Source organism: Mastomys coucha, chromosome X, assembly GCF_008632895.1.
Source record: "Mastomys coucha isolate ucsf_1 chromosome X, UCSF_Mcou_1, whole genome shotgun sequence".
NCBI lineage: Eukaryota > Metazoa > Chordata > Mammalia > Rodentia > Muridae > Mastomys > Mastomys coucha.
The window spans coordinates 46,148,515-46,167,989 of NC_045030.1; the positions used below are offsets into that span (position 1 = coordinate 46,148,515).

Genomic DNA, 19,475 nt, shown 5'->3' on the forward strand with positions numbered 1-19,475 from the left:
ACTAGATATATCCTCTGACTAAGTGAAGTCAAAGCCAAAACTGGTATTGTCAGTTAGCTTCTCTCTGTCTATGAGTCTAGACATTTTCCTTAAGATTGGCTGGCCAAATTATAAACTGGCTTAAACTTTCACTGATTCAAATCCCAATAACTCTAGTCAATGGGCCAATTTCCAAGTGAGACAGTAAGCAGAAAGTGTAAGGGGGAAATGAACAGAAAGATTTAAAGAGGTATTCTGCCTTATTTTCCCCTCCTTCATCTCTAACTTCTGGCCTCCATTTATCTCTTAGGACAGTTGCATTCTCTTCATCTACCCTAGAAATAGAATATCATTTTACTTAAGAAGAAACTACATTCTAGAATGAGAAGCTAACAAACATTTTTAATATTTGCAAAGAAATACTTTTGATTTTGTTTTAGGATGAACTTGGCTATAACATAGTCAGAAGAACAGGCATCTTGGATGAAATGGGAAGGGTTATTGCAATGGCCAAAGCATATACTAATAATAGCTTCAAGGGAGCTAGCTGTACTGGGGATGTCAAGTAAAACGCAGACATATGAAACGTGAATTAAGTTTACTTCACATGTGCTTAGGGCAAAGAAGTCCAAGGTAACACTCAGACTTTATAATTAGGAAATTAACAAACATAAGGAAGTCAGAAGAAATCACTGGATTGGAAGCAGAGAAGCCTCTGACATGCCAAAAAGATGTCGAAACTCACCAAGTCTCCAAAGAAAATGATAGCCTAATGGCTTCAGGTGAGTTCTGTAGGTGATGAGAAAGATGTCACCATGCCAAGAAATGTATGTTAGGCATACATACGTACAAAGTCATTTGAAATTGACTGCATCATATGTGCTCTATTAGCCTCAAATACCTAAAGGGATTTTCAGGTAGTCACAAAACTCTGCATTCTAGAACTCTGCCTGAGTAAGAGAAAAATATACAGTGTAAATGCATAATCGCCTGTGCTACATATACTAAAAGCACATTGAAGTATTCCAAGGTCACCCTATTTGGATTGTTCATTTTCTTTCAATTGGGTTTGTGTAGAAGGGGGGAGTGTATTTAGAACTGTGAAGGAAGATCACAAACGTATGTTTCATCCTCTTCACATCTTGGCCTCCAGACAAAATTATTGAATTGTACCTAAGTTGCAAGACATCAGGCTCTCAGGGGTGAACAAAAGTCTTCCACATCTGTTACAATTTTGTAATATGAGAACCAGAGCAAATGATAACCTGATCTCTTCATTTTACATATGAGAAACTGTAAACCAGAGAAGAAAAATTTTAGTCAATAATAACTCCTATACTCGTGGATTTTGCCTGTTATTTTTAACTTTTCATATTGATATAAAATGACATTTCTGCTATTTTCTGGATAGTGATTAATTCTGATAACAGTAAAAAGCTTACATTCAACAGAAGTGTTCTGACAGATACATTCCTTTTAGCTTTGCCTGTAAGCCTTTCATGACTTCCTTGAAGAATCATTTCCCCCTTTCATTTAATACCTGTTATGGAGAAGCCATAGAGTCCACAGCAAGCCTGAGCATTAAAAACCATCTTCCTTCTCTTACATACCGGGACTCTTAATAGATACCAAGACCCACTGCAATCCACCCAGGTGTTAGAGTGTATGGCTTGCTTACATCATTCTTAGTTGCATAAATTCTTGAGCACTGCCTATAGCCTGCACATCTCTATCCACCAATGTTTGTTTTTTTCCCTGTTGTCCTCGTAATAAGGCTTTACCTTTCATCCAATAGTCTTCTGTTCATTGAGACTCAGGTCATAATACTTATCAAGGAAAATATCTGCTTGAGATAGGTTTTCTGGGCTCTCACATCCATCCTATAGACTATGTTAGACTGATCATCATCTCTAAAGGGTTCTGGTCAAGTGCTATGTTTAAATTAATGCTTGCATGAAATATTTTCTTTATGTATTATGATAAATAAAAATTTAGCTTTGCTCCTCAGGTATTTTTAATTTTCTATTTGTAAGATTTGTTTGTGCATATGTGTGTTTTACATGCAAGTATGTGTGTATATGCACCACATGTGTGCCTGTGTGTGTATATACATATACACATACATGTACATGTACATACACATGCACATGCACATGCACATGCACATGCACATATACATATACATATACATATTTGTGGCATTTCCTCCACTATCATCCAACTTCAACTGTCAAGAACGTTGCCTGATTGGGTTCTATGACATTCCTCCTCTACAGGTACCCATAAAATGTTAGTCCACTTACCTGTTTCTTATAAAAGAAACTACTTGATCACAGACTCAAAGTTGGAAATGACTACTTCCAACAGGGCTAAGAAACCAAGTGAGAAAGTATTAGTGAACAAGGTGATTTATTAAATGCTATCTACATTTCCTCATTACTATAAGCAAATCCCTGTTCAAAAGCAACATAACGGAAGAAGGGATTGTGTTGTCTTGTGGCTTATGGCCATAGTCCATCCAGCATAGTGAAGAAAACAGAGCACAGGAGTATGAGTCTGCTTGTTCTCATCTGAGCAGACAATGAAACAGGAACAGGAACAAGATTTCCTCCAGGCACTCTGTCTCTAGCTAGCCTCCCTCTCCTAAAGGTTAGAGAACCTCTCAAAACAGCACCACCAGCTAGAGACCAAAGTGTTCCCAACACAAGAATCTGTGGGGAACATTGCACATTCAAGCCATGACAACATCTACTAAGTGTTCGACAGTCCACAGTACAGCTTGTAGTTGATTCTTGCCCTTGGTGAATTTGCATTGCAACTGATCCCAGAACAATTATCTAAGTAGCATACATAAATATAAAAGAATTATACATAGCACTGTAGGAGCTCCTTTTAACCCAAAGCCCAGTTGCTTTTATATTTTTATTGCAGACCTAGAGTGGCTGGCTGACAATCAGAGACTTGCCTATTCTGATTTTCCCAGACGTTGAACACATCTACTCCAGATGGTCTTCTAAATTCCCTTGCAGCTGATAATGTGAAGCAAGTGTACATTCACTCAGTGAAACTGACATATCTCTTTGGGCATATTTTCTCAGCATAGGGTGAGGAAAGTGAACTACATAATTCACCAGCAGGAAGACAAGGTTCATAATGAAGAACAGAATGAATGAGAAAAATAGAAAATGTAGGATTATATGCACTGCCAGCTTCAGAGCCACCCTCAAGCTTGACAAGTAGCAGTTGCCTCCCTTGGTGAGGCATTAGGGTAATTGGAATACCTGAAGTTGTCATGCAATACCATACCAATTATTGTTGTCTACAAATTCTCAATTAAAACTTGATTCTTGGGGCTTGAGAGATGGCTCAGAGGCTAAGAGTCCTGACTGCTCTTCCAAAGGTCCTGAGTTCAAATCCTAGCAACCCCATGATGGCTCACAACCATCCATAATGAGATCTGATGCCCTCTTCTGGGGTGTCTGAAGACAGCTACAGTGTACTTACATGTAATAATAAATATATCTTTAAGAGAAAAAAAAACTTGATTCTTTAAGACTTTTAATTCCAAGTTTGTAAAATATAAATTCTCCGTGGAGGGGGGGTTCAGAGTTAAACTATTGAACAGTCTAGCACAATAGCATGCTCTGAGTTGAAAGAAATATATTTAAGGAAGAGGTAAAGGACGCAGAACCAGTGAGCACCTTACATTCATTGATTCCACAAATTAGCCAAGGGCCATCCTAATAATGCAGCTTTAAGGAAGAGACGATTTGAAGAAGGTCAGTTCTTAATTAAAGAATGACTTAAACAAACACAGTTGTGAAGAATAAAGGCTCCAGAGAAATCTTAAATTGCCATGGGTAAATTGGGTTGGGTGTGAATGAGTGTTTGTTTTTATCATGTTCCATAAAATTCACAGATTGGCATTCATATGCAAATAGAGAGGGGTTTTTGATCTTCCAATTGAAAGCTTTTCACATACTGAACATTTTCTGTATTAACATCTTAAGTTTAGACACTCACTATATTGTTTTTTTATGAGTCCAAACTGTTTAAATGAAGCTAAAGCAAATACTAGCAACAACAGAACAACTAAGCGTGGGTCCAAATGTCCTATGGGTTATTTTTAAGGGAGTACATTGTGCGGTATGAATAATCATACTCTGAGTTATTGGCTCTGAGGTCATATTTTTATACATATGGCTGCTGAGACATGGCAAGCTGCAACACAAAATGAGTGATTGCGCTTGTCATCATCTCCTGCCTCCGCTTCTATGTTTTCCCTTTTCACCTCTGTCTCTGAAACCACCTTCATATTCTATATCAAGCTTGTCCATGTCCTTATTTTGCTACAGCATTTAAGATAAATTTATTTCAAAGTCCATGCAGATCAAAGACGATTAAGAAATAGAAGAGTATGAGGTTGTATAAGGTTGGAGTTTGCAGCCCAGGCAACCACAAACATAAGAATAGAAGAGCAATTTTCATTTGGCTAGTTTCATCTGAGTGAACAAGAATACCAATTTCATAAAATGCTAGACACATGCTCATCAAAATGTATTAGAAGCAACACTAAAAGTACAATAAGCTGTTAAGCTAGACATTGCATATGTTGTAGATGCAATAAAGACATTAACACTATTAGAAATATAAAAAAGAAGAAGCCATACTCAAGGAATAAGCTTGAATCTTAAAATAAAGACATGGGGGCTGGAAAGATGGCTCAGCAGTTAAAAGCATTGGCTGTTCTTACAGAAGTTCTGAGTTCAATTCCTAGCAACCACATGGTGGCTCACAACCATCTGAAATTGGATCCGATGCCCTCTTCTGATGTTACTCATATACATATAATAAATAAATCTTTTAAAAATAAAAATAAATAAAAAGACAGAAAGGAAAGAAGGAAGGAACAGAATAAGAGCAATATTGCCAGATAAGATCATCTATGCCTGTACTCCTAGTATTAGTTGATTTCAAGGTCAACCTTGGCTACATAGTAAGTTCAAAGTAAGCAAATGCTAAATGAGATTCTAGGAGTCAAAGGGGGACAGTCAAAAAAAAGCAAGAGCTAGCCATTTGATACTTTTGAAATATTTTTGTCACAAACCCTCTAAGAAACCTTACCAGGCACAAATGTTTATAAATGCAACCAGCACTTCTGTAATGGCTGTTCATAAATACCAGACTTCTGTCCCCTGGGGCACTGTTAGAGACCATGTCAGAAGTACCTAGAGAGAACTTCATCTTCAGTATATTTTCTTAGATGTCTTCATTACCATTTTCTGTATGCCAAAATCCTGTTGACTGTTTTTATGTTTGTTATTTTTTTTCAGAGAAAATACTAAATTTGTTCAGCATGAAGTATTTTTACATTTTGTTTAAACAGTGGGAAAAAAAAAAAGAACCCTGGCCTTCTTTCCGTGGGAACACGATTTTGACAATATAGGTTTGAGAGCTTTTTGTCTCTGCTGTCATCCCTTTTGTGAGGTCAAACTAACGGCCATGGATTGAGTACTCCTAGTAACAGATGTTGAAATGTCAGTTCATATGCCAAAAGGCTCTTGGTGAGTCTACTCATTGGCAGCACTTGTGCAGAGATGTGGGAAGTTGGCTAAGTAAAGGAAAGCTGCGGGACACCCATGCCAAGGCATTAGAGCTCTGAAGCTGAGGTTGCCCGTTAGTTATCCCACTGGAAGTTTGGAATGATCATACCTTTATACTTGGCTGCTACCAGTCATTGGAGGCAGGATGCTCTGGGGAGGAGGCACAACCTCAAGTCAGGTAACTCTCTTCCACCAACAACTTTCCCATCAGCAGAAGTAAGCTCTTTGGTACCAAAGGATGATCTAGCTGCACAGAGCAGCATCCCTGCACAGCCTTTAACCAAGATGGTCTGCTTGTTTGCCAAGAGATGCTCAATAAGCAGTGCACTAGAATTCAACTGGTCCTGACTATGATCCAGTTCCTTATGCCTGATTGCCCTGTTCTTCCTTTATTGCCATCCTCCCATGCTACTTTGGCCAAATTCCGAGGGTAAGCTCTCATTCAACCAGTTACCTATACCGTAACTCCCACCATTTAAAGTGAAGAGGAGCAAGGGCAAGAACAGCATTGGTGGTTTGGAATCCAGATGAGATAATTTGCTACTCAAATCAAAGTGGCTTTGAGACTTACAAAGCTGGGCATGTGAAAACTCACACAGGGCAGATGACAATCCTGAAGCTGCTAAAACAGCAGGCTTTATTTTTACAAAGCCAGGACTTTGTTGCAAACCTCACCTCCTACAAACCCTAGCACCTGGTTTTGCTCTGCCAAGTCAAACATTTCTTTTTTTTTTTTTTTTCTCCCTCAAGCTTCTATTTATGCTTTGGTCAGCTGGAACAGAGTCAGTGAAACTATGATAAATTGGGTATGAAAACAAATAAAAAGCTCGGCTTGGATTGCTCACTGACATAAACTGAACTGAGTTGACCATTCCCCTCAGTTTCTAGATTGCAACAGCCCCATGCTCAAGCAGACACTGGGAAACTGAATGGAAAAGAACCGTGTAATGCTAAGCCACAGTTGTGACTTACTCAGAAAAAAATGTAAGAAAGACTCATAGCCAACACACTCATCAAAAATCAGTGTGCTGCTTCTACTGAGTTTGTGATTAGGTAACACACTCCCCATGGTTCAAAGAACAGAAGTCTAAAAAGATCTATGAAAATCATTGCTTAGTAAGAGGAAGCACATGGAGTGTTGATCTGCCATATGAATATTCTAGCACCTTACACTCTGAGAGGACACCATGAGCTGGACTTTTAAAGTCTTATCAGTTTTGTCCTTGCAGAAAATAATACCTGCCTCTTGTTAAAGAACCAAACATTGTATAACCAAGTGGGATGTGGGATGTCTTCATAATTCTGTGTCTCTGAGAAAACACTAATAGTTCTTGCAGATTTTCCTCCAGCATATAAAAGCATGGGCTTTTTAAGCAAAAATAAATTAAATATAATATAATAATAAAGCTACATTATAAATGCTAATTGGTTAGTTTTTTTCCATTCTGTAGTGGAAATCTTCCCTTGTTAGTGTATGCACATTGTTAACAACTAAACTTCATCATAGCATCCTGTGTAATATACTTAATACATTGTATTTTGCATTTTTAAAATATCTGTGATAGTTATTCAAAATGCCTTTTCAATGCTTTTGATTGATTTATCTTAAATACAAAGTAAGGCATATCTGGGGAAATTAACGAGAAGGTACTAAAAGAACCATTACAGGAAGAAGAGAAACACCCGGAAGTGTCTATAACTAGCAGGGTATGCTAGGTAAAGGGAGAGATGTGCAGTTCACTAAATAGGTAACAAAGTACTAAGTGAGTAGATAGTATCATCTTTCAGGTTTGAAAGAACGTGAAAACAAATGATAAGTAAGGACCAGTCCAGGAAAGGGGATTAAAGAAAGACAAAAGCAGGGTAGAATGCAATGGACATTAACAAGTACACATAGAGTTGTTAAAGCTTTATCTGAACTAACAAGTTTCTGCTGAATCCAACCTTGATACAAATTAATAGAATTTGGCTATTTAAATATATCATCAATCCAGGCTGGGGATATATCTCAGTGATATGGTGCTAGCTTAGCATTCATATGGCCTGGGACTTTTCCCCCCAGAAACTCTATGCAGCTAAAATAACTTACATCAAAATGAGCAGTAATCCTATAGCCATTTACACTTACTGTTCAGATAATATTTGAAATATCAAGACCAATAAAATATTGACAAGTCAACACTCTGTTACGAGTAAAGAAAGTCCATGAAGATCCATAGACTAAGAGCTTATGGGCTATAATAATAGTATCCTATGTGGAGAGACTTGTGAAGCTACATCCTTCCCTGAATATCTACAGTCAATTAGTAATTACTGAACATGAGAGAGACATTTTTTTCAGTAGCACAGTCACCAGAAAGAGGTTTATGCTCTTATAAATAACCCCTTACCCATGTCCCTATAAGCAACTGTAATGAAGCTCACAGATCATTTAAAAAATATATATCGTGAAAATAGAAGGGAGACTACTTAAGAAAGAGATAGTGGGAATAGGAGGGGCACAAAACAGGATAATGGAAGATGAATATAATAAAAATGCTTTGTATTCATGTACAAACATGTCATCATGAAACCTGTTATTATGCAAAATTAACATACACTTAGAAACATTGAAAATTATCCATTTAAAAAAAAAGATAGAACTGAAAGGAAAATAGTTATCATCACATAAAAGGAATTGTTGAGGATTGGGACATCTTTAACCTGGAGAAGAAAAGGTTAAAGTGAGACATGTTAACAGCCCTTAAAAATGTGGAATATTGCAGGGCAGTGGTGGCGCACACCATTAATCCCAGCACTTGGGAGGCAGAGGCAGGCAGATTTCTGAGTTCAAGGCCAGCCTGGTCTACAGGGTGAGTTCCAGGATAGCCAGGACTATACAGAGAAACCCTGTCTCGAAAAGAAAAGCAACAAAACACAAACAAAAAAATGTAGAAGATTGTCACATGGAAAAGAGATTAATCTTTCTCCTTGTCATCTTAAATTATAGACAAGGTCCATTAGGCAGAGATGACAAAATTTGGATTTTCTACTAAACATGTGAACACTTGTGTTTTGTTAAAGAGCCCTTTAAAAAAAAGTTTACTTTAAATATATCAAAGAATCCTTATGTAATTTCTTTACTGTTATTATTAAGCCAATATTTTCTCCATAAATAGTCCAAAAATAAAATTCAACACAGTCCTTACTGAATCTTCATAAATTCTTAATTAGTGGCATTCAAAATAATGAGGCCTTATTATCCACTGCTTAAGAAAGATTTGCACGTGCTTTAATCTCTTTCTTCCTATGTTTACTTCTTAATCCCATGCCTTGGCCCACTATGTGCCCTCAACTCCCACTGAAGCAGAGAGTATGTCTAAAACCAACATGAAAATGTAAATCTGAGAAATAAATATGCACGATTGGTTTTATAAGAGTAAGAATTAACATTTAAAGCAATGGTAATTTGCTCTGATCTGTAATTTTGAGCTCCTGTGCTGAAATTGCTCATTTGGAAATTACCAAGTGCTTGGGTCTCGTTTGTGATCTTCTTCCTGCACACACCCAGCACACAAAGGAGTTATAATGACCGGCTGAGTCACTACTGCCATCTCCCTGAAGCATGTTCTCCAATTGCCAATACCATTTTCTATGGTACAATGAGGACAACTCTGAGCCTCAGCCTGCTTACACCACAGCAGACAGAGGACAGGGAGTGTGTTCAAAAGGCATCATCACCACCTCCTCCATCCTCTGCCTCTGCGGCCATTGAACTATTACAGCACAGATCATTGGGATTTGCAAATCGTGTCTATCACTCACTCCTATTGGGAGTAGGGAGATTGTTTTGAAAAATCCCAATAAGGTTGTCTATTTTTGATGAGATTATATTCAGATTATAAATTCATACAGAAAACACAAGTGGAGATATGATATATTATTAGAAATGTGACTACTCTAAAAGGTGTGCCACTGTGCTTTGGAATTTGTACTTGGGGGTTTGCTTGCTTGATTGATTTGATTGTCTGTTTGGTTTGGTTTGGGGGTTTTCAGGGCGGGGAGGGACAGTTCAATTGGGTTGGGTTTGGGGTTTTTTGGTTTTTTTTGTTTTTGTTTTTGTTTTTTGACACAAGGTTTTAACACTGGCTGTCCTGGAACTCACTGCTTAGATCAGGCTGCATTGAACTTACAGAGATCCACCTTACTCTGCTTCCCAGGGGCCGGAATTAAAGGCCTGCGCCACTTCTGGCAGGCTGATTTTGGATTTTCAAGATAGAATCTCTTTGTCTACCTCAGGGTAGTCTTGGACTTTTGGCAATCCTCCTGCATCAGCTTCCCAAATTCTGACATTAGAAGCATGAGCTTCCTATAACTCCAAGTAGCTCTTTGCTTTCTTTGAACAGAGTTCCAGGAGGTTAGTTGCTAATGTTTGTTGGATCTAAATTAGCTAATGCAGGACCAGGAACTCCTGGTAAATTTGGTTGGGAAAAGGAAATAGTTCACAAAAAATAATTCTATTGAATATTTAATAGAATCCCTATATAACTAAAAAGTAATAGTCTATATTGGAGGCTGTCTTTCACAAAATAATAGTGACTTTATCTGGGGGACACAATTTATCTTGTTCAATAGTCACATCCACATGTGGTTCCTCTTCTTTTAATAAGGCTCTAGCAGGAGTACTTATTTATAATGTGTCGTTGTGGGTGTCTTTTAACCTGTAATTCTGAAGAATTAAATGAAAGATAAAAGAAAGGAGCTTCAAATGCAACAGAGAAAATTACAGCCAGACCTAAGAGGTTCTTGGCATCCATTCCAAAGATATTTTGATAATGCATGTCAGAACAAAAGGGACTTGACAAACACCTATCCCCATGGTGCTCACAAATGATAGAATCTTCTTACCTTTACAACAAAACACCAAGATGGAGGTGCCAACCATCTGGAGAGTTGAGGTTGGAGCTGTAAGGGTCACTTGGTCTCTCCAGTGGATAAAGTTTGAAGAGACCCAATGGGCTGTGAATAGAAACTCAGTGGAATCTTTAACACCTACAGAAATCTTTTTCCAAGAAGAAATTAGTATAGCTGTCTTTCCTTCCTTCAGGGTTTTCCATCCTACAAGCAATTATGGAAGCAGCAGTGCAAAACAACTGGCAAGTGACAGCAAGGTCTGTGGGAAACATAAAGGACATCCAGGAATTCAGACGCATCATTGAAGAAATGGACAGGAGGCAGGAAAAACGATACTTGATTGACTGTGAAGTCGAAAGGATTAACACCATTTTGGAACAGGTATGTCTGAGACTTAGCTCTCTCCTAGCCTGCATGTTAAATCATTATCCTGAGGCAGTTCCCGTATCTGTTAATAAATTAAGTAGCCAACAGAATAAGCATGCCAACAGTTTTCATAGTCTCTCTAATCCCTTTTTCCTCCCTAGTGGCTGCAGGAAAAAAAAGGAATGAAAAGAAAAGAAAATTCTAAGCTTATAAAAAAATTGCATCACATGATTAGTTTGAATGTCTCTGCAATTTCATGCTATATATCAGATAAATCCATCACTCCACTCCTGTTTAATAGATAGCTGGTTATTTCAAAGTAATCCCTGTCCTTTCCTATATCTTCTGGCCCAATAGGGAACAGACAATAGATTAAGCAAGGCTGACAGGTAGGATTTTTGTTTCTCATTACTGGAATATGTACTGCCCTGGACCCTTCTAAGGAATGCCAGCTATTGTTGAATAATGTGCTTAGATACTGCTTACCAAGGTCGAATTGTCTACATCATTCTAAATTATCCTTCTGGGTTAGTAGGGGGGGAGAATAGTTTAAGATATTTTTAATTTCATAAATTTTATTATAAAAAAATCCTTGGAAATAAAAAATATTACACACTGAAATTCACCAGACTAAAAGTCTATATAGATCAGTGAACTTCTATGCTAGAACTGGCACTGGAACCGAAACTATGAAGCTTTACATTAAAATTTACACTTTGGTATCAAACATTTTATACATTTATCCACCACCAAAACTAAAAAGATGCAATGGCAGATTTAGAATTAGAAAAACAGTTAGTTTTAGGTCCTCTTTCATAGCTTCTGTCTATTACCTACACCCAGCCCTTCCTTATCCCCTTAAATGCAGCCTTTCTTGTTCTCCTTTTTGGATGTTATACTGAACTTTTTATACTATGTATTAAAAAAATAAGGTGATATATTTAAATGTTTTGGTTTTAAAAGTGTGAACAACTTTTTTTAAAAAAACAGGCCAAAATTACATAAGATGTGCACAAGCGAACCAGACAAAATCCCAGCACTCAGAAGGGGAAGTGAGCACAAAAACCCCACCCCTAACCAAGAAGCTAATTTGCTATAGGTACCTGCTGGGAGAGGAAATCAGTTTTCTTCCATGGAGAGACACTTGGTGTATCAAACACACTCTGGGGCAGGCCCTATGCCCAGGAATAGTTGGTCAACACAAATTGGATTCCGTGGGTCTTTGTGGGTGATTTTTCCCTTTAGTTGATTGTTTGGTTTTGTTTTAGGTGGATAGGGAGGTGGGACAGCATCTGGAAGGAGCTGAGGAAAAGAGTGGGTCAGAATATATTGTATGTAGTTCTCCAAGAATGAGAACGTTTTAAAAAGTGTAAGCAAATCCTTCAAAAAAGAAACAAGATAAAGAGGAAAATGCAATCCAATGTGCCATGATGTTTTCATTATCAAGCATGAATATGTAAATTTTAGAACAAAATTACTAGGAATATTGATCCTAAGCTATGTTTGGACAGTATGTTTGGGGTAGAGGGCCAAATTGAAGCGTGAAAGTTTACTGTTTCCTTAGAAGTCTCATTTTGCCAGTTCATAACAAAGCTCCTATCTCTACCCAGAAGGAAACTAAAAGGGGAATCTTCTAACTTAACCCTAATGTGTCTGGGAACCAAAAAGAGAACAAAATCATGGTGAGCAGCCATTTCCTATGAGAGGTCTTTTATAGGAAATGAAATATTAAAAATTTGTCAGCTCTATCCCTATAAGAAGAAAAGACAAAAAGAAAAGAAAAACAAGAGAAAAATGAGAGGGAAAGGATGTGGGGGGTAGAAGCTGCAGGTGCTACAGGCTAGAAATACAAAGCTACTTACTCCTTTGTCAAGCTCAGCACTGCTTTTAATGGATGGTGGCTCATAGAAAATCTAGAGTGCAAGCCTGGTTAGTTCCTCAACTAACATTCATCTGAGCAGCACAAATGGTCCATGCTCTCCCTCACTGGAAAACCTTCCTTTGATTTTTCTCAGATCTTAAAAATGAAGAATCAGGTCAGTGATGCTGCTCTATGTACTACATGCCCTCCAAAATGTTTAGACTGAAATAGCCTTTTAGTGGGTGACCTACTTAGTAGCCCCAAACAGAAGAACATCTCTCTTGTCACACTTTTTTGTTTTCTTTCTCTTTCATTAGGGACTTTGGCTTCTCGAATATCCAATATTCTCTCAAAGGTCTGGGGATTTGCAGGAACTTAGACTGGACTGAGAGGTTTTTCAGGTCTGGGTAATGGAAAAAGTGTTGGGTACTGCTTTGACTTCTATATGGCTCTGAAACCTTGGGCACTTAACTTTCTTTACCCCAGTTTCCTCATCTACATGATGGAAAAATATTATGCTCTACTACACAAGATTAATACAACCCTTCAAAAAGCCATAAAATTTTGGAGAGAAAACTAGCATCACAGAAAGAAAATCAAACTGTTTACCAAAAATCAGCATTTCTGGTTTATTTTATGTCTTACTTCTCTGTCTTCCTTTGTTCTAGATGTACTCTGAAACTATCCCTCAGAAGTAACCTTTATGTGATTTTATTCATTTATCATCTCCCAAAACATCATTAAAACAGTGTCAACGCGTATTTGTTTTCTTTACCATTGAGTAGCTCCTGTGAGACCATGTGTTCTACAAAGTAGGGCTAGAATGGGCTACAAACTTTATGATACATACTAATCTAGGTCAGATGGTCAGTGATAAAGTACACTTTAGTAAGTTGCACCGAGATTGGGCTACAGCTCCATCCTACACAGTGGTTCTCAACCTCCCTGATGCTCTAATTCTTTAATAAAGTTCCTGATGTTGTGGTAACCATCCTCCAAACCATAAAATTATTTCTGATGCTACTTTATAACTATAATTTTGCTGTTATGATTTATAATGTAAATATCTGATGTGTAGGGTATCTGATATGCAATTGCTAAGGAGTTGCAACCCACATGTTGAGAACTACTGACTCAAAGATGAAAAAGTACTTGTAGCCACATAATGTGATTGCTAAAATATACATTTTAAATCTTTAAAAATGGCTCTGTTTATTTCTATTCTAACAATAAAATTACTCTCTCTTACTTATCATTTCCTATATAAAATAAATTTCTCATTAAACAAATTACTTACATAACCAATTCCAACATGATATTTTTTTAAAGAAAAAGCTTTTTAAAGGAAACTGAGTACTTTCATCAGAGTTTATTCTTCTGAAAAAATCCTGATATATTATACAGATTTTATAAAGTTCAATGATAATGTTCATAATTCAATGAGTATTAAGCTCTTCTAAAAGACAGCCTCATTGTTTGTTTTCAATATTATTTAGGGTTTTTTCCTAGTAAACCTTCTATAATCTTACAAAATCATGTTTCATTTGACTGTCTGAGATAAAAGAGCCTCTGATAGCATTATAACACTATCGTTAACATCACTGTCAATAGATCAGATTTAAGCATAAAGTTCATACTACAATCTATATCCACCAGGTATTAATGAAAATATGGTAGTGTAATACAATTGCTCAAATATAAGCAGATTTTCAGTAGAGTTTTATATAACATAATGTCCACACTGTGTATATATGTTCTTATTTTCCTGTAAATATTCAAATAGTTATATGATTAATAGAAATTCTTCTACCATTCCTTTCAAGTTCTTTTTAACTTATTTTTATTTTTATGTGCATTGGTGTTTTGCCTGCATGTATGTCTGTATATGAGGGTGTTGGATTTACTACAACTGGGGCAGGTAGTTGTGAGCTGCCATGTGAGTGCTGTGTATTAAACCCAGATCCTCTGAAAGAACAGACAGTGTTCTTAACTGCTAAGCCATCTCTCTGGCTCTCCAAAGTTCTTTTTTAACTCTTCAAGGCCTTCAAATATTACTAGAGAAGAAAAATCAGATGTTGACCTTCCTTTAGTATCACTGTGTACTAGTTAATCTACAAAGAATATGTGATAGGTACATTTACAAGTGTGAGAATTACCATAGAAATTGACAGAGGAGTCAAATGAGGCCATGATCACTTCTTAGAGCTCAGAGACTATTTACAAACTGTAGATTCTAAGTTCAAGATTTAGAGCACTATTTGTTTCATTTTTTCCAATGTCAATAGTTCTTTCTTTTTCTCTTATTTTATTTGGGAATTATAATATAATACAACATGTCTCCCTTCCCTTTCCTAGTTCCAGGCTTTCCCATATATCCTTCCCACTTTTCTTTAAATTCATGCCCTTCTTTTTTCATTATTTACTATTGCATCTGTGTATGTATATGCACATACCTGTGTGTGAGCTCATGTGAGTGTGCACACATGTGTGTGTGTGTACATTGTATGCATGTATATAGAGGCCTAAAGTTGATATCTTGTATCATCTTCCATCATTTTCCACTTGATTTATCAAGGTAGGTTCTCTCCTTGGACCTAAAGCTCACTCTCAAGGTAATCTAGCTAGTTCCTTTGTCCCAGGAATCCAATCTAAATGGACGGTGTCCCTTATCAGCTTTTTGACAAGGGGTAATTTACATGCCTCCCTGAATTTTCACTTTCTCAAAAGACACCATAAATGAAACCTTTACGTAGATGAGTTAATATGTACAAATCATTGGGAAAGGTCCCCGATTCATAGTGTTGGTATACCATTTTGATGTCCAAAAATGCACTGTCATACAAATGATCTCATTTGAACTTCACAATAGGATGCCTGCAGGGAAGATACGTTCATTCCAAATTTACACATGATACTTTGAAGATGGAAGACTTCTAGATGATTTGTCAAAATTTGACTTCCAGTTTAATAGCAGTATGTAACAGAGGAAGTGTGAAACAGAAGCAGGTCTGCTGACCCCTAGTCTAGTGTTCTTGCTTCAAACAGCACCATTTCCTTTAATTTCTACACTACTCATTAAATAACTCATCAAACTCAAATGTGGTCTGCTCATCAGATTCTATCTTAAAATGATGGTGAAGCAATTAGAGAGGACCCGAAGAAGAATGGCAAGAAAATGATTAAAGCGGTAGGAAACAGGGCCTGCGAGGAAAGGCCATAAATGAGTTAAGGTTGTTTATCCTGACGAAAGAGAGCCAAGAGGCAATTTAATCACCATGCTCAAGTATAAAGAGTTGTCATAAAGAGGGCACTGACCAACTGTTCTGCATGCCTAAGGACAGCACTGGAGCAAATAAGCTTAACTGGACCAGAGAGACAGCACTAGGAAGGGCTCATTATAAAGGAAAGACGAAAGTGGAAGAAAGGGCAATCTCTCCCACTTCACACTGTATGAAGGCAAGACTCTGTTGAATTAGGAACAAGTTATGATTAACACATTTTTCAATACTGTTTTTCAAAAATGCACAAAATTTCAAGTTTACACTATATGCTAGCAAATAAAGATCCTTAATGAATAGAAAAATAAAGTATAGTGTTCCTGGGAATCTGTGGTTCTAGGACTCACTACACGTACAAAACTCCACAGATAGTCCTTTTATAAAGTGATATCACATTTGTATGTTAGCTATTCATAACCACTTGTATAGTATAATTCATATCTAGACTGTTGATAATAATGAATAGAATATAAGTGCTACATGTAGTTTTATATTATCCATGGGATAATGGCAATCAGAGACTCTGTATGCATTTAATAAAGATGTAGTTTTTTTAAAGTATTTTTGATCCCATGTTGGGTAAATTCATAGGTACGTAACCAGAATTTACAGAGGGCTAACTGCAATTCTTAACTTTCTTATCATATATCCAAAAAGTTACCACTTTAAATAGATTTACATGTTCTCCACTTGTTCTTTACAATGTTTTCTCTTTTTCTAAACATTATTAGTATATACTCAGCCTGAGTTATAACATGAACTAAATGGGACAAAGGAACTAGCTATATTACCTTGAGAGTGAGCTATAGGTCCAAGGAAAGAACTGACCTTGATAAATAAAGTGGAGCAATATGTTTAAATGTTCTACCCAGCAAAATGACAGAATGTATGAATTTCTCCCGGTACTTTCTCATGCCAAGTTATCTCTTCGTGGATGATCTAACAGAGCCCCTTAGGAAAAACAGTCCAGAAGCAGATCAACCCCTAGCCTTTCCTCTCAATGCTCCTGGCAGAACAGTAAGCTGACTTACTACCACATAAGACAATCTGAGTTAGCCTCTACTCTTCGAAGAGCTTTGTGTGTAGTTCGGTTGAATAAACATAAGCTTGAGAAGCATAGACACATGAGTTCAAATCGTAACTCTCTCACTACTCTATTAGGTGATATTGAGGAAAACGGCTGTTTACTTAAGACTTAATTTCACAAGTTTCTCACTACCATCCTTCAGTGGTTGCTGAGGATCCCATCAGGTAATGTGCGAAAAGCACGTAACACCTAGTAGTCACTCAGACTCTGGTACCCACAGCTATTTGTTCGAGTGATTATTTTCTTTGCTTGTGAAAATAAGCTGTTTAAGGATTGCTGCTTAAAAATGGTGGCCTTGTGGATTTCTCAAGGCGTCTTTCATTTGAGGTATATTGCATGTGGATCTCACTGAATTCATCATGTTCACACACCTCTGCTTTTCTCTTTACTGTAACCTTAGGTAACACATGTGGATCAATCAACTCAAGTACTATTTGAGGAGCAACTAGATTTTCAGCATCATGTAAAATGATTAAAGGCAAAAATCTTGAGCCGTATATAACAATTTAGTACTTTTAATAACAAATATGTATTAAGTGCTTATAGCCATCACACACATAAACATACATGCACACGCACACACATGCACACATGCACACATGCACACATACACATACACACACACACACACACACATATGAAAAAGGTAACCTAGAAGTCATACAGCTAATAGTTGGTGAAGCTAGAAATTTGAACCCAGGGAATATGGCTACAGATGCTATTAATCACAGCACTAATTGGCCCTGTATCTGACTGAATTTATCAGTTAGAGTTTATTCAACCAAAAGTTATAAGATAAGCATCCTGATGAGGCCTGAAGTGGCTCTGTTTACACAACAGGCATTTCACAGATATTTTCTCCACTTGATGAGGAGTCATATCCCATTAACACAGAGAATTGAAAATACACCTTCAAATCGACGCTTTCATGAAGTGCTCCTTTGTAACAAACAGATTCATTTACTTACAGTACCAAAATAACCCAGCTTTGAAATGAGACCCACAAAGGCATATGTTATGCAAAGGACTTCCCCAACGTGATCTGTATATAAATCTAGCATAGCTAAAGAATACCTAAAGAAGTGTGACCTCCATTGTCTCACCATAGTCTTCCGGCAATATCTGATCAGCAATATCCAGCTACCACCCTACCTCACCCCCACCTTAACATCTAGAAAACCAAGCATGAACAAGAAGTGTAAATATTTATAGCAGATGGGTTTCAGGTGGGTGCTTAGACTTGAGCAGCAGTACTGCAAGGGCCATGGTTCCCCCTTCTCCCACTATCACCACCAGACCCTAAAGGGAGGAAATGTTGCCTTAAGCATCAAGCTTCAGCAGACTCCTTATACTACAAACTCTAAAACACACGGATCTTTTCTTTCCTTATGGCCTTAAGAGCATTTGAAAGATTAGCACCATGCTGAACATCAGGGGCAAGGTAAAGGGGAGACAGACACAAAAACCGAACTTTGGCAAGCCAAGTCAGAGCATACATTATGATTCTTAGGTAACAAAGGGTTCCTTTGAAAATAAATCAGGATGCAATTAGAAATAAACTTGTTCCCTAACATGTAAAGATGTTTGTCCTGGGAGTTGGTAACAGGCAGCACTAGTCTACATTGAGGGACTTTAGCTTTGGCTTATTAAAAAAAAAGATGGTTTGATTATCTGGTCATACTTCCCAGTAGAGTGTCTTGGTAAATATTTAGAATCAAATCCCCTCTGGGAAAATAAAAAAAGAAAAACTCATTCAAGATCATTACTTTGAAACAGACTCTTGTTTGTTTCCGGTAGTAAAAATGTTGGTCTCAAAAAGGAAATGTTCCTATTAGACCAACAGTTTCCTCTTCTCATTTTTTTAAAAAATCCATTCACTTGATTATTTCCTAGGAGGCTTAGAAGGATATTTTTAAAAATCAACAAAAATTCCAATTACTTTTCATTAACTAACTTCAGAGTTCCTTCTGAAAATTCTCAAGGATTGAGACTCCTGCAGATGAAGGAAAAAATTCAAGAGCTTTATAAAGCAGAATACAGAAGCTTGAGGCAGAAGGTCTGGATTTTAGCCCCAAGCCATAGGACTTTAGAATATATCAACATTTCCTAATCCCTAAAGCAAATGTGTTATATGTTCCAAGAGACTTCTAATTCCAAGAGACTATGATTCCTGGTACTTTAAAAAACAAGATAGAGAGTTTAATTCGGGAGTTATTAGATGAGAGGATAGGGGTAATGTGCTTCATTGGTAAACATGCATGATACTCCAGGTTAGTCTCAAGCCCTGCAATGAATGACCCAGAAGAAAGAGCTTGTGAGCTGTGGCTAGGAAAACTGGGAGAAGGTAGAAAAGGAGGGAGGAAGGGTAGGAGGGAGGAAGGGTGGGAGGGAGAGAAGGGAAGGAGGAA

At 37.2% G+C, this 19,475-nt stretch overlaps 1 protein-coding gene across 3 annotated transcripts in view; it reads left to right on the forward strand.

The window, feature by feature from the left end:
* Window positions 1-19,475, forward strand: part of Gria3 (glutamate ionotropic receptor AMPA type subunit 3) — a 269,423-nt gene that overhangs the window by 120,912 nt on the left and 129,036 nt on the right. For all 3 annotated transcript variants that reach the window (XR_004113737.1, XM_031354592.1, XM_031354721.1), the window contains exon 4: window positions 10,669-10,856. Coding sequence is in view for 2 of the 3 variants with exons in the window: in XM_031354592.1 (XP_031210452.1) it covers window positions 10,669-10,856 (188 nt within the window). In the remaining variant the exon portion in view is untranslated. The remainder of the gene's footprint in view (window positions 1-10,668; window positions 10,857-19,475) is intronic.